General features: G+C 37.1%; 2 protein-coding genes across 3 annotated transcripts; one reads left to right on the top strand and one right to left on the bottom strand.

Annotated features, from left to right (window-relative positions):
- Positions 1-541: 541 nt before the first annotated feature.
- On the top strand, positions 542-4,182 carry zdhhc22 (zinc finger DHHC-type palmitoyltransferase 22). The gene is made up of 3 exons (XM_023291197.3): positions 542-668; positions 2,322-2,879; positions 2,965-4,182. The coding sequence occupies exons 2-3, from the start codon at positions 2,324-2,326 to the stop codon at positions 3,240-3,242; spliced, it is 834 nt and encodes a 277-aa protein (XP_023146965.1). The 5' UTR covers positions 542-668; positions 2,322-2,323; the 3' UTR covers positions 3,243-4,182.
- An 8-nt stretch (positions 4,183-4,190) lies between these two features.
- Positions 4,191-9,335, bottom strand: cipca (CLOCK-interacting pacemaker a). 2 transcript variants are annotated; one of them, XM_023291195.3, is made up of 5 exons: positions 9,203-9,311; positions 8,729-8,771; positions 7,820-7,936; positions 7,233-7,402; positions 4,191-6,829 (listed from the first exon to the last, which is right to left on the bottom strand). In XM_023291195.3, the coding sequence occupies exons 3-5, from the start codon at positions 7,923-7,925 to the stop codon at positions 6,023-6,025; spliced, it is 1,083 nt and encodes a 360-aa protein (XP_023146963.1). In that variant the 5' UTR covers positions 7,926-7,936; positions 8,729-8,771; positions 9,203-9,311; the 3' UTR covers positions 4,191-6,022. The 2 variants fall into 2 exon arrangements, with proteins under 2 accessions (XP_023146963.1, XP_023146962.1); XM_023291194.3 differs by lacking the exon at positions 8,729-8,771 and having other exon boundaries at positions 9,203-9,335.
- Positions 9,336-15,448: the final 6,113 nt, after the last annotated feature.

Raw genomic sequence — 15,448 nt, 5'->3', positions numbered from 1 at the left:
CTTCACAAAACTTTAACGCTCTATAAAAATCAATATTGATTTATTTTAAGATCAGCCAACTGATCTCTAATTTTGACCATGAAGACTCACGAAAATTAATGTATGTACAGTCTATGCACCGTACTCTTTTGGCTCCACACTTGCTGATGACCACTTCCGGTCTCAGAAAATGAAAAAACAAACCTTTTTCCGTTTCTGTCTCTTACTGATTTTATTCGCTTGTTATTCTAAATATAAAACCAAAATCAAAGCATTTTTAAAAATCGTATATCTCTTTTTGATCATGAAAAGGAAAAACGCCTTGTATTTCAATTTTAATTTTTGTATTTTAAAACGAAAATCAAATAACCACTCGTTTTTTGTTTTTCAATACCCGTTTCAGAACGGAAAATCCAATTACCAGATCCGTACAGGGACCGTCTGGACAGGTTAGTGACTACTCAAAGAATTAAAAAGCAGGTAAGCTATAAAAAAAAAAAAAAATAATAATAATAATAATAACAGGAGGAAAACCGGCGCATCCGGACCAGCAGGCGGTGCTACTCAGAGGAGCAGACACCCCGGTGTTGAAAGAAGCGTCAATGTGGCTCAAACACCTTCTGGTCTGCGTTTGAAGGAGGCTGCGGAGCTCCTCGGTGCTGAAAGGACAGCTCCTCTCACATCTGCAGGTAGGAGGATGCGGCGTCGCCATGGAGATAAAATGATGGAAATAAAACGGTCGACGCCATCACTGGCTCCTTTATAATCTCTAAGAAAACAAAACATGACGGAGCGATAGTATCGTAGATGCTTTCTGTCATCTCCGGCATGCGCTGGCCTTCAGTAGAGACTACCGGTGTTTGTGTGTCGATGCCCTATTAAAAACAACGGTGCAGTTTTGGGTTTAGTCTGTGTGAGCTCCTTCTTTTTGCGGTCTGATACTCTGAGATTTGCGCATCTGTTGGTGGTGTAGGTTAGCAGATCACTGAGAGGAGGATGAGATATTCTTGGTATTCTCTATGGCCCCTGAGAGTCCCTAGACCCTGCTTTGCTCAGAAATGAGTTTTTCTCAGCAGCAGACTTACTTTCTTTCTTTTTTTTATAATTTCACCCAGATGCTCCATGTAAATGGCCCTAAACCAAATTAGAGTCACTGTCTCTAATCCGCCAAATATTAAAGCTTCTAGTATTGGATAAATAGCTTTTAATAACATGCTGATCCTATTTATAATTATTTCCTACATTTAAAAGTCCTGAATTTAAATTTTACCTCAAGTAAGACAAAAGTATTATCAGCACAATGTACTAAAAATAGCACTTTCAAAATACATGTGTGCATAATGTGTATACACTGTAAAAAAAAAAAGTTTTTACAGTAAAATTCCGGCAGCTGTGGTTTTCAGAATGCAACTATAACATTATGGTAAAACATTTTTTCACATTTATGTTAAAGAAATATATTGATATTGTTGATTTTAGGGTTAAAAAATGTGCTTCATTCTGTATTTTACTGAAAAAAAAGTTCTAACCTTTAAAAATTTGAAAATTTACATGAAAACAAAACAAAGTTTGTGTAACTTATTGTAAGTATTACAGCATTTTTTCATTACCAACACAACAGTTAATGTATTTAACATTAAATATATGTACTTCTTCTTTTTTTTTTTTTAAGCAAAAATTGCAGTTAAAGCTGTCATAAATATTAAAGCATGTGTCCGTTTTTAACACAAAAGTACATCAATTTGACTGGTAACAAAGTGTATTTTTTACATGTAATAAATGCAGAAATTGCCATGTTACTTGTTATTAATATTGCAGCATGTTTCCATTACCTGTACAACAATAATACAACAATATGTACATTGAATTGGGACAAACTGTATCCTTTTCAAGAATTAAATGCAAAAATTATAGTGTTGTTATACATATTACAGCATTTTTCCATTAAAAATTGTGCCGGAGTTGGGAAATGCAATTTTTATTTTATTTTTTTTTACCTATTTACAGTGATTCAGTGTTATATAAACTGCATCAAACTGTTTTATAGTTTACAGATTTTTACCGTCATGGTTTGACAGTTTTTCACTGTAAAATGTACAAACATGTTTTACAGCGTGTGTGTAATGTAATGTATGTTGAATTATGTCGTGATTCCAAATTACCGGATGGTGATTTATGTGCTTTCATGTGTAAACTGTGCTCGGATGTAATTTCACTACTATCCTGTGTACTGTTAGCTAGTTCATAGTATTGCATCATTAGAGGATGATATGTTTTTGCATGGTTCAATAAATCTACTCTCCTCACCTGCTGCTAACTCTGTGCTCTTCACTCCCACACAGAGATGTTCACCCGGATGTTAAAACTGAGACTTCTCAATGCTGTCGCCCCTGCATACTTCTTCATGGCTACAGCAGTCACCTTTATTTTGCACTTTGGCTTCTTCATCCCAACAATCTTCCCAAACCCAGACACATCACTGAGGAGCTCGACAATGCTTCACACTGCTGTTTTCCTTTTCTTGATGTTCAACGCTTTAGGAAACTACATAATGACTATTAAATATCCTGCTGAAAGTGCCAACGAGACGGCGGTTCCCGTGTGCTCGCCGCACTGCTCGGACAAAGTGGACGCTCACTACCTCCTGAATGGCCGTCACTTCTGCAAACTGTGCAAAAAAGTAATTCTCAAGAGGGATCACCACTGTTTTTTCACTGGAAACTGCATCGGCAACAAGAACATGCGCTACTTCATCATGTTCTGCATCTACACGTCCTGCACGTGTTTGTACTCTTTGGTTCTTGGTGTGGCCTTTCTAACAGTGGAGTACTCCATCTCCTTTGAGAACCCGCTGACCTTCTTGACTCTTCTCCCTCTCTCCGCTGGTTATTTCTTCATGGGTGAGTTGTCCAATTCAAGTTTGCAATTTAACGTAGCCGAGCTCACTTGCTGGAGTATTAATTCATCATCAGTATCTCCTCACAGGAACCATCTCAGGCTTGCAGTTGTTCCTGGTGCTGATGCTGTATGTGTGGCTGGGCATCGGTCTGGTCTGTGCAGGTTTCTGCTGCCAGCAGGTGCTGCTGGTGGCCCGCGGACAGACCTGGTGTCAGCTGCAGAGAGGACAGCTTCAGGACAACCACAGCCCCTGGAGAGCCAACCTAAAGGATGTTTTCGGTACCCGCTGGATTCTAGGCCTTATCCTGCCAGTGCAGACAGTGGAGACGTGCTCTGATGACACGGAGGCACTTAAACAAGACTGAGTGATAATAAGTACAGGTCTCAATAGGTCAAACAAGCAGCACATGTTGTAGAAAACGCTTTCTTGGGATCCACGTGGTGATTGATTTTAGATATAAATGGATGCTTTATGACGTTTTAAAGTAGTCCGTGAGATAGCTGGCTGTTAGCACACATTCCAATAAGGACAGGAGCCATAGCTACAAGCAATGTGAAATAAGCGCATAGTCTAAGTGTATCCTTTAAGTAGCTTTTTAAAAGGCAATATTAAAGCAAATAAGTTGGTCATTTTGAACATCTAGCAGTTTCACTAAACGCTTGCTTCAAAATGTAAAGATGGCTTTGCATGCCCTTAGCAACTTTGCAGTTTTGTATTATTTGACAGCTTTGTGCCGTGCGGTGCTCTGAGATTATCAAAGTGCATCGTTCTTCCACACTTCCGTAGAGGATGCTACAGTGTGACATTCAGGAAACCTATGGTCATTCTCGCTTTGACATTAAGGGCTATCAGACAAGGAAACAAGAGTTTGTCTTCAGCATAAACTGCCGGTTTTGATGACACTGTTTTGACAGTTCACTGTTCCATGTTGAGCCTGATGTTTTCTACCCCGACTAATGTGACTCAGACAGTCTGATTGAGGTACAGAAATGTGGTCCTTTGTAAGAATGGGTGGGTGGGTGGGGGAATGTGAAGACGACAACCATATTATTATCCAGGGTATCATTCACAATGTGCCATAAAGTCTTACATGCTTATAGATGACCCCAAAGATGAGGTTTTCACTACACTGCTGACGATAGGCCACTCTGTGTAATAATAGTAAGGACTTTTCACTGTTATGCTGCAGCTACAGCTGCTGACATACTAGAAATCATTTCAAAGATGTTTTGGGTTTCAATAAATATACTTTATAGAGATATTTTGTCTATTCCCGTTATACCAATAAAAGTATTCAAACCACACCAAGCAGTTACTTTTTGTCTTTAATAATGACACATTCTGAACTAGAAAAGTGCAATAGATGAGCAAGAGGAAATGGTCTGCGAAGTTTTAGAACAGTTTGAGTGATTTTGCTGGAGAAGATACAGAAAGCACACTTTACAATAACAGGAAAAAAATGATCTGAAATGTAATCTTCTTGTCACGACCCTTTTGCAATGTTAAAAGCAAAATTTCTACTTAAAATCAAAAGAAATAATTTCATTATTTCTTAGTTTTCAGTGAGTAATAATTACAAAATATTACAACAGTAGCAACACATAAAACAAGGTGCCTGGGCTTTTAATTTAAAACTCAACCATTTAAGACTTCAGTTGCTTATCATAGGGGTCGACTGATTATTCCCCAGATCCAATCATATGCATTTGTCTGTCAGCATCATCATGCAACAATTCTCCCCCAAAATAAATCTATTTAAAAATGCACAACACTGACATTAAAGCAAAGTAGATGCAGTCTGTAGCTGCCTCAGAACTGAAGTACAAATGTTAAGTTTTGTTTTGCAGTTTGTATTATTCATTACAAATAACCAGTAGCAATATTTGCTCTGAAAAAACATCAGTCAACCCCTAGTTCTTAATGATTTGTTGTATAATTTCAAAAATGGATATTTATTCTTTGGAGACCCTTAAGTACATTCAGCTTTCTCTTCCACATGATGCTCAAAAAGAAACACATAAATCTAAGCTGCTCAAGCACTGATATGAAGTACAAACTCATTTAAAGGCACAGGCATCCAGAAAGACGTTAATATTCACATTATTTTATCAAGCCATAATGCTCATTTTGAAAAACAAGTCAGTAACCTTGTGTCTAAAGTGCAAGAATCTTTGATATGAAACTAAATATTTAGGTGTTATTTCTTTGTCTTAAACTTTGAATCAATACTGCATCATATTGAGCATAAAACTACAGGAGGAATGAACATGGCAGCAACAGAGCCCAACCCAAGGCAAGACAAATATATGGCTACAGCACTTCACTTGCTACAATTTTAAGCTTTCGCTAATTCTTATGTAGGCATCTTTTCAAAGAAGTTCACTTAACTGGCAAAATCTTTACAACAAACTTGCTTTGTTTACATTATTCACACAGCTTTAATCTTGGTCAGAAACAATATCACAAATAAATAATACTGACAATTAATAATAAAATTATATTTAGAAAAAATAAAATCTATGTTATGCTTTAGCAAGCCTTCTGAAGTTTCGCTGTGACCCTTTCTTCACTATAAACACTTAATAACAAAGAAGGCATCTGCTCCAATTCAGAAACCTGACCTCTTGATTAGGGATGCATGATGGACGTGTATCCATCAGGTTTTCTATTTTATCTAAAAGGTACAAATTATGCTCATATCTTCTCTATAGACATACCATTCCTGGCATGTATGAGGAAATAACCCCATGTGTCTTCATGTGTGCTGTAAGGCATGCGTAAACGTTGATTAGGAGATTGATGTATAGAAGCCATAGCCCTATTGCAAGTGATACTTGCTATTCTGAAACAGCAGAGGCAAGAAAATTCATTATAGGCAAGGGTTTGAAACACAAGCATGCTTCTCAACTCCCACATCATAACAGTGGATGTGCTTCAGCTTCCTATCAAACCAGCAGTTCAAAATGTTTCTGAGTTCTTGACCTGCCTGTAGAAAATAATTCACTACTAATACACCCAGATCAAAGTGCAAAACCTCCTAATACAGTTTAGTTTCATTGATTTATCACATTCACTACATCACCTCAGAACCTTCTGACTGATCCTTCTGTGCCCAGATCCAGAACTGCTGGTCATGTTCACAAATTAAGCCAGGACTCTCTGAGCATTAGCCCCCCACTGTTCTTTTTCTGTGTCGTGCAGAGAGAGCTGGAGTTTAGTCCAGAGCTGTGGGTCTCCACTGCTCAGAGCCTCCAGCAGCAGAGCCGTCTGCTCCTGAAGCTGCTGCAGCTGGCCCTGGGTACGCTTGTTCTCCTTGATGAGCTGCTTTGTGCGCATGGTAATCCCCAGCAAGCCGGACTTGTTGAGAATGTTATAGGTATTGCTGAAACGTTTTAGTTTGTTACTGTGCATTGAAACGGCATCGTGGTATTTGTCATCAAGCATCATGTTGCTGTCTGTTACAATCCTAAATTCATCTGAGTAGGAGAGCAGCGAGCTGGCTCCTGCTAGTGCGGACAGAGACTTGTCAGTGAGCTGCTCCTGACTCTCAGCTGCCTGTGCTTGGTTGGTTGCTGCTTCAAAGTTGGAGATGGGCTGAACTGTCGTCTGCAGTGTCGGCACTGGGCTGGGGGAGCTATAGGGCCTGTGGCCATGATGGTGCCTCCTCTGTCGTTGGTCAGATCCTGATGTTGGACTCCCCCTCATCCTCACCCTCAAGGATCCCACCCTCTTAGTGGGTGTGTCCACAGGGTGTGGGGCGATTCTGGGATATGACTTGAGGATGGGCATGTAGCTTTTTGATTGTCGCGCGTTGTCAGCACTGGCCTTAGGAGGAGAGTTGCTGTTGCCACTGGATATCATGGGTTGAAGAAGAACCACCTGTGACTGGGGCATCACATCCAAGGGTGAAGGAAAGCCCCACTGCTTTTCTGCTGGAGCCATGGAGGATGGCTGAAGACAAAATATATCTTTGATACCATTCTTTAAAGTGTTCCTCATTAAAAATAACTATATATTGTCTATATATGAGAGAAGGGAATTAAACCAAAAAAAATGTAGGCATTTCAGAGAGTAATTCATCAGCAGATACAAGTTGGGCACTCATATATTGACAGAAAAAGGTCTATACTAGCACCTTAAACTACCAGAGTACTGGTGAATTGAAGGAATGGATTTAGGGTTACTAACTAGTTGAATAGCAAGAGCAAAATACCCATTCAGAGTCAGAATTAAGAATAAAAAAATATTGCTTCATTTTGCGCTATTACTTAAGGATGATCAATCCATAAAACACTCCAGGAGTACATAAACAGACAGTGCTATGCAGAGTCTGACATGTATTGCTGTGCTTTACCTGCTTCAACACAAAGTTGTTCATGATGATCATTGGAGACAGTCCAGCATATGAGCTTCCCATCACAGCCACCTGCGGGCCGGTTGGTTCCTGGCCAACTAGTGACCCATTCCTTCCTGTTTCCTCAGAGTCAGTCAGTTCGACTGTACTGAGGTACTCAGAGCTGGCATCTGAGAATAACAGGACAAGCATATGGGTCTCATTACGTTGAAAAGAAACAGATTTACCTTTCAGTTGCATACAGAATGGTGGAAGATTAGCACAATGAAAACAGTGGCAGATGTAGATCAGAATCTCTGAAGCATCTCAAAAAAGGATACATCAACCTAATGAGACAGGCTAAACCAAATCCAGATCAGCCTTTATAGTGTAAATAAAGGTCATCTCCAACACAGCATAGCCTACATAGAAAATGTGACCTAGATCTCAACATTTGATTAGGGTTGGCCTTGTTTATGAACTGACAGCCATATTTCTAATCACATAAATGTTATTTGTGTACATTCAGGTCAAGACACTAGTCATACTAACAACATTGGTGCAAACGCACAACTTAAATTGGACAAATTAATGTAGCTGGATCAAACCTGAGAAGCCTGAATCTCTTTCTAGGTCATGCTTGGACATTCCAAGGTGTGGTGCCCTGGTGAACGGCAGGGTCCTGTGTCTGTCTGGTCTACTAAAGCTGCTCATGCTGATGTCTTCTGTAAAAAAAAATGGAGAGGTGAAAGATAAATGACATGGTCAAAACAATATGTCTAAATTTGTCTAGAACAAAGGTTTGACTAACTTCTGCCTTGACTTCAAGTGTGTTAGTGCAAAAAAATACATAAAACAACAAAACAATAGGCTGGTCAGCATTTCATACAGACTCCAAATGAGACTGAGAAAGACAACAGTTTATAACCAAAAAGTGGCTTGTTCATTATTTACAGTCATATTTAATTTCTCTCAATTTTCTTTTATTGTTGTGGTGTCTCGTTAACAGTCAACACTTCAACTCATCTGGTTGTGGAGGGCATTTGAAGGACTGCATTGCTATTTAATCTGCACCGACATAAATTATCTACCAGTAACTTAGCACTGATCGGCCACTGGGTCAGTGCCATCTCCTTCAATAGTCTGCTGTATGCTTTACAGAAAATTCAGAACACTAACTGGTGATGAAAGGGAGCAAAATAGCCCTACTATAAAACTCCTTTCTTAAAACATACTGTCTTCTTAAAGATAATAATACCAATCTTTTTTTTCATTCACTTGTTTAAAAATGATGGTTACTAGATGGCATTCTACATTTTAGGCCTGTACTTTATGCTAATATGTTACTAAACGTCATAATTCTGAAATGAATTTATTTTGTCCACCTTATATACAAACATAAGCTCATGCAAAAGACTACTAATAGGACTATATTATGTTTTGAGCACGACATTAAAGTAGTTAAAATGCAATACTGGTCAAATCCCTTATTCTAGCAGTGTGTTCCCATTACCCACATGACGTTGAAGGGCCCGTCAGCCTCCCACAAGCCAGTGTGACCTACACAGGTAATGTAAAAGATGCTTTTCACCATTTGTACTCAAAATATGGTAACGATAGTACTCAAAATATTTTTTGCAGTGCAAAAAATGAACGAAATAAAGCTGGGAGTCTGAGCTGTCTACCATCTAAAAATTGTTTTTGGGCTACAGCGAGTATTGTTGCGTACACACTCAACTTGGTCAGCATTAGTTAACTGCTAACAAGAATTCAATTTGATTCAGTTACGTTCGGCTGCTAATGCGCCTGCTGTAACTAAATACAGAATGAAATATTAGCTGCTGATTGTATCCACGACGTTTCCCCGTTTGTTGCCTGCTGTTAGCTCAGTTAGCTCGCTAAGGCTAGCTTCCGTAGTCTTAGCTTGGCACCCAATTCTGGAGACTATCGACTAAATATTTACCTAATAGTGGTGTTTTTGCATTACTTACCAATACTTTGCTCGCTTGAAAATCCGTTTATAGTGACGTAAACGTTGGTACTATCCCTGTAGTTATAGCTACACCTCACTGGTATAGCTAACTCTAGCTACGCCTATTACCTACTAGCTTCTTTAACTCTGCGCCCTCAGTGACGTCTTACAGGCAACCAAAATGACGCGCTTCCTTTGACAGGCGCGGTATTTTTAAACAACCCCGGGCCTTTAAAGTATTTATCAGCGGGTAAATATGAATTATTTTGTTGGGGAATAATTATCTTAACAGATATTGACTAATATTGTGTTAATAACTGACATAACACAAATGCCCAAACCATCTGACTTATTCTCTGTTGTAGCCCAGTTGATACCTGTATTAAAGTAATACATATATGACATTTAGGATATATATATATATATATATATATATATATATATATATATATATATATATATATATATATATATATATATATCAAGCAAGCAAAGAACATTCATATAGACTGCGGGCTGCAGCCTCCCTGTAAAACACTACTGAGGGCCTAATACCCAAACAGTGCCCAGTGGTTGCCAGGGCAACGGGAAAAATCCAGACGTGCTTTATTTCCCGTTGACAAAAGAGGAGCGCTTGTTTTTGCGGCGTGTTTGACTCATAAAGGCTCATTATTTAGTCTGTATAACATCGTTTTAAATTCTACTGTACAATTTTTGATACACATATCTAGTGATGGCTGATCGAGGCTTTGTTGAAGCTTCGACACTTCATTCAAAACATGGTTCATTACTCGAGGCTTCAATGACACACAGTGCTCGAGTAGGACATCTAGTGGTCAATAATATGAAGTGCAATCAAGACGTGGTCGTTGGTTCATGGATTGTTTTGGATTTGATTCGCCATGCACACATTACTGTTTGACTACACTAGATGATTGTATGGGTTGTAGTGGACACAAAAATAATATTACTAGTAATAATAATGACAATAACTATTGAAGAGCACGTTTCTCTTCTTATCCCCTGAGCTACTCACTCAGATACTTATTATTATTATTATTTTTTTTGCGCATTTATCATCTATTTTTTTTTTTTTGCCATTTTCGAGTTTTTTTTAACTTGAGTCTCGACTCGATCGTTTTTCTCAGGAGGTTGGACTTCAGCCTTTGTGCTGGAGGGTTGAACCCTCAGTTCCAAGACTTTCAAAGCCTCCAGACCTCCCGAGTCCTCAGGACCTGAGCTTTCACACAGTCTGAGGGCTGAAATTTTCTAAGTCCCACAGTAGTTCTCTGTTAGATTGAACTTCCAGACAGTCCAAGGACTGATATCTTCTAAGTTCCTGAGTACTTCTCTGTTAGTTTGAACCTTCACACAGTCTGAGGACTGAAATCTTCAAAGTTCTTGAGTAGTTCTCTGTTAGTTTGAACCTTCAGACAGTCTGACAATGTTTCGATTAAACCTTTAAGGATTTTCTTTTTAAATGTTTTACCACCTTTTAATGTTTAATTTTCTTTTTAAATCCTTCATTGTATTTTCTGTGTAATTCCTATTTGAACTTTTATTGTCTTTAAGATATAATTTTCTAATTAAACATTTAATTTTTTAATTAAATGTTCTGTCTTTTTATTGGATAGGTGTAGTGAGAGACAGAAAACAGGGTAAAAGAGTCGGGGGAAGACTTGCAGCAAAGGACCGCTAGCAGAACTCGAACCCGGGACGCTGCGTCAAGTACCAGCCCCTGTACATTGGTCAACCGCTTAACCCGTTGAGCTATATGGGCGCCCATGTTTTGTCTTTTTAAGGGTTTAATAATCTGATTAAATGTTTTGCATTTTTAAAAATGTTTAACATTCTTCTTGTTTAATTGTATTTTTTAAATGTTTAATGATGGAAAATACTTTATCTGTAATTTCTAATATTTGTATTTTAATAATTTTGTTTAATTTCATAATGACATGTATTGTATCGTGTTGAATTATCTCATTCCATATTTTTGTCTGTTTAATAGAGTTAAACATTAAATTACATTAAATTATATTAAACAGACAAAATATGGAATGAGATAATTCAACACGATACAATACATGTCATTATGAAATTAAACAAAATTATTAAAATACAAATATTAGAAATTACAGATAAAGTATTTTCCATCATTAAACATTTAAAAAATACAATTAAACAAGAAGAATGTTAAACATTTTTAAAAATGCAAAACATTTAATCAGATTATTAAACCCTTAAAAAGACAAAACATTTAATTAAAAAATTAAATGTTTAATTAGAAAATTACATCTTATAGACAATAAAACTTCAAATAGGCATTAAAAAGAAAATACAATGAAGCATTTAAAAAGAAAAGTAAACATTAAAAGGTGGTATATGTACATATAATTTAATTGTATTTAATGTTTAACTCTATTAAACAGACAAAATATTGAATTAGATAATTCAACAACATACAATACATGTCATTATGAAATTAAACAAAATTTTTAAAATACAAATATTAAAAATTACAGATAAAATATTTTCCATAATTAAACATTTAAAAAATAAAATTAAAGAATATTAAACATTTTGAAAAATGCAAAACATTTAATTAGATTATTAAACCTTTAAAAAGACAAAACATTTAATAAAAATATTAAATGTTTAATTAGAAAATTACATCTTAAATTTCTTAAATCTTTTTAATAATAAAACTTTTTAAAAGTTTTATTGTATTAATTTTTTTTGTTTGATTTAATTGCTTTTTGTTATGTAGTTTATTTCTTTAACCTTCTTTTTCTGTCAAGATTTTAACCCCAACCTTAAAAATGAAATAAACCCTTAAATCACAATGAAAATACTTCTGTTGTCACAATCATGAGTTAGTCAATTATTCAGTTTATAATTCAACTTTATTTGTTTAGCACCTTTTACACAGATGACAAAACTAAACAAGCAAAGAGAAAAAACTATGATTAAAACTCAAAAACATAAAAAACATTTTTAAAAAAATAAATAAATAAATAAAAATTTAACATGATAATAAAATATGTTGTGTCCAGGGGATGGAGGGAGTTTATTGAAGTCTTCTTGGGCTCACATGGGAAATCATTTAAAATATAAACTTGATATTCCGTCTAAGGAAACTGGAAACTGCAGAGCGACAGAAGAACCAACAATATCTCCTGTTTTCTCCTTTTATGAGTCGACTCTTCTTGTGCTTTCAGACCAAAGAACTACAGACTCTTCACAACCTGCTCAAACTCTTGGTACAGGACCTCACCACACGGGTCAAGAAGGTTTCTGTCTCATTTCTACTCTGAAGCTCACCTTCTCCTGCTCAAACTGCTGACAAATGTTTCTGCTGCTCTAAAGTCTGGTCCCCAGAACTTCCTAAAAACTCTCAAAGTCTCGTCTGCTGCAGGTTGCTTTGTAGAACTGTTACAGAAAACCTCACTAAACCACATGGAGGGGCCTCAAGATAGTCATCCAAATGAAACCATACAAAAACCAAACTAGCACAACCCAAACACTAAAGTCTCCTGCAGCCTACCAGAGAACCTCTGAGAACAGAGAATCAGGACAGGAACTCTTACCTTCTGGACAACCAACATTGGTTCTCAAACAAGAACACAGAATGTGTCTGACCAAAAACCTCTAAAGACTCACTACAGCCAAGATAAAGACACAACTCAGCTGCACCAAATCCACTAATCACTGCACACATTAGTACCATGTGCTAACTGTGTCTAAAGAACCACATTTACCAAGACAACTATCCAGTACAAAGCCCTAAAACACACCAAGAAACACATTAAAGACAATTTTACTGCTGGAAGCTGCAAGCCAACGCCTAAAGAACAAACTAAAGCAATGGAGCCAAACCCAGTTCACTGGTGAAGAGAAGCAGAGGAAATGTTTGTCTGCAGCTAAATAAAGCAGGAAGACACTGAGCTGCTCAGGTGTTCCTAATAACACCAAGCAGCCTCCTGGACAGCCAATAGGAACACAGCTTACTGGAAGTCCAGAGGGTGGGGTTAGTGAAGGAAATTTAATTTAAATTTGAAGCAGAAAGTTAACAAAGAAAGTTGAAAACCACCTTCTGATACCTGAAATCTCTGAGTTTTCACACAAAGAACACCTGAACATGTCAAACTGGTTCCATAGTAGAACCATCATTGTAAAAACGTCACAGTATGGTGTGTTGCTCAAAAAACATTAGGACCCGGCTGTCAGGGACAAACATGTAAGAAACATGAGAACAGAGAGAACCCAACCAGTAGGTCACAGTTTATCATCCCCCAGTCATCTCCTGAAGTCCATATGGTGAGAGACATCAGTATCTGGTTGTTAATTTACCAGAGGATGCTTATAATCATGCTGATGTGGTCTGTGCTCTACAGTATTTTAGTGACTCAAGAAATGCCTAAGTTGTTTTTTTTTTTAAATGCTTTTTAGTTTTTAATAAACATTTAAGAGCCTATATGTAATCAATAAATGGCCTTTGCCTATCTTAAGAAAAACTCACTCAGAACTCTGATATGTTAACAGTACTAAATAAATCAATAAATACATGCATACACACAAAAATAAGTTAATACATTAACTGTGTTAAGATAAGATTTAGATTTTTTTAAAAAAAGTTGTTTATGTTTTTGCAGAATCCAGTATTGCTCACTGGTTGGTCATTACATTTTATTAGTTTGATTTCACTGTTTAAAATGATGCCACCTCTTTTCAGACAGAACCTGTGATAATAAAACAATACAAAATTTTTAGTTCCGTGTTAATAAAGCACTTAAAGCTTTAAGTATGGCTAAATGCTTTTTCCAAAATTAAATATATCACTCCTTAGGTGGTAGTGGCCCCAAGTTCAGTAAAGTTGGAAAGATATTCACAGATTCGGACTTCCAGCATCAATAACTCATTAGATATAGGTTGTCAAAACATAAACGGTGCCTCTTTCCCATTGTTGCAAGGCAGACAATGTGCTACAAGCCCAGTTTTATCAAAAGTAGCTGTCTTTCAAGCTACAGGAATAACATTGGTGTCTATGGAGTGAACAGGGTCCGTCTGCAATTTGCAAAACCGCTGCAACAGTAAAGAGAGACAAATATTCAATAACTTCACTCTTATACATTGTAGTGTCACTAAAATCACTGCAGCCTTCAACTGGCTCCTGTTGACAAAGTGTTTTAACAGAAATGTAAATGCTGTAATTTGATTCTTTTAATGAACCATGTAACTTGAATGGATGTGATGCTGGTGTGACCACAGTGCACACGTCTGATGTTGCTCACAGTGGTCCAAGGGACGCTCAGGGAGTTTGTGTGTTTGCTCAGACTCAGGAAAAATTACAGGGAACATTGTTTGGGACTCAAGCAGTTCCTTCTTTTACTCACTATCTCCCCAGCCTTAGAAAAAAAAAAACCTGTTCACACGTCACAGATGAGGCTGAGGTACACAGGAAATGTTTGGCTCCATTGTACAAGTTTGGGTAAACGGTTTTGTGGGTTGCCCAGTAAGCCAGTGGGTCTGCCGTTCTTTCTACAATTGCATTCGCTGTGGCGCTTTGCATTTGCCAGGCTCTACTTGCGTCTTTGTCCAATAGGCTCCACAGTTGAACTGAAAAATATTGAAGATCATCATCATCATCATCACCAGAAATGTCAGTCATTCCCTATTCAGAAGAGACAAAAAAATACCTGTGGAAGGTGCTGCTGTTGGTGGAGGACGAGGCTGTGGTGGTGCTTGTGACGTAGATGACTGCTGCTTGGTATTCTTTATGTTAATTGTTGTGCATTCTGTTATTAAACGTTCTTTCACACTGGCTACCACTCTGATTGGTGAATCCAAAAGTTTTGAACTGCAGAGCCACAAGTGTAGCAACAGTCAGTGAACTGTTCTTTTCTTTGGTTTGTAGTCTGTCAGCTAAGCACCTGACAAGGTTCTGTGCCAGGTGTTGTGTCATGGGGGTGGTGAGTTGGGAATATATATATATATATATATATATATATATATATATATATATATATATATATATATATATATATATATATATATATATATATATATATATATATATATAAAATCTATCTATCTATCTATCTATCTATCTATTCTCTACGAAATACGAAATCTGACATACTACTAACTCTCAAAGCAAAAACAACAGCAAAAAAACCAATCTATTCTGCGAAAAACAATTCAAATGAACAACACTAAATAGGGATCTCCTATCCCGGAACACTCGATCCCGCTGAGTGATTCACAT

The sequence above is a fragment of the Amphiprion ocellaris genome, chromosome 20 (genome assembly GCF_022539595.1).
Source record: "Amphiprion ocellaris isolate individual 3 ecotype Okinawa chromosome 20, ASM2253959v1, whole genome shotgun sequence".
Taxonomy (NCBI): domain Eukaryota; kingdom Metazoa; phylum Chordata; class Actinopteri; family Pomacentridae; genus Amphiprion; species Amphiprion ocellaris.
This window is presented reverse-complemented; position numbering and strand designations above follow the sequence as displayed.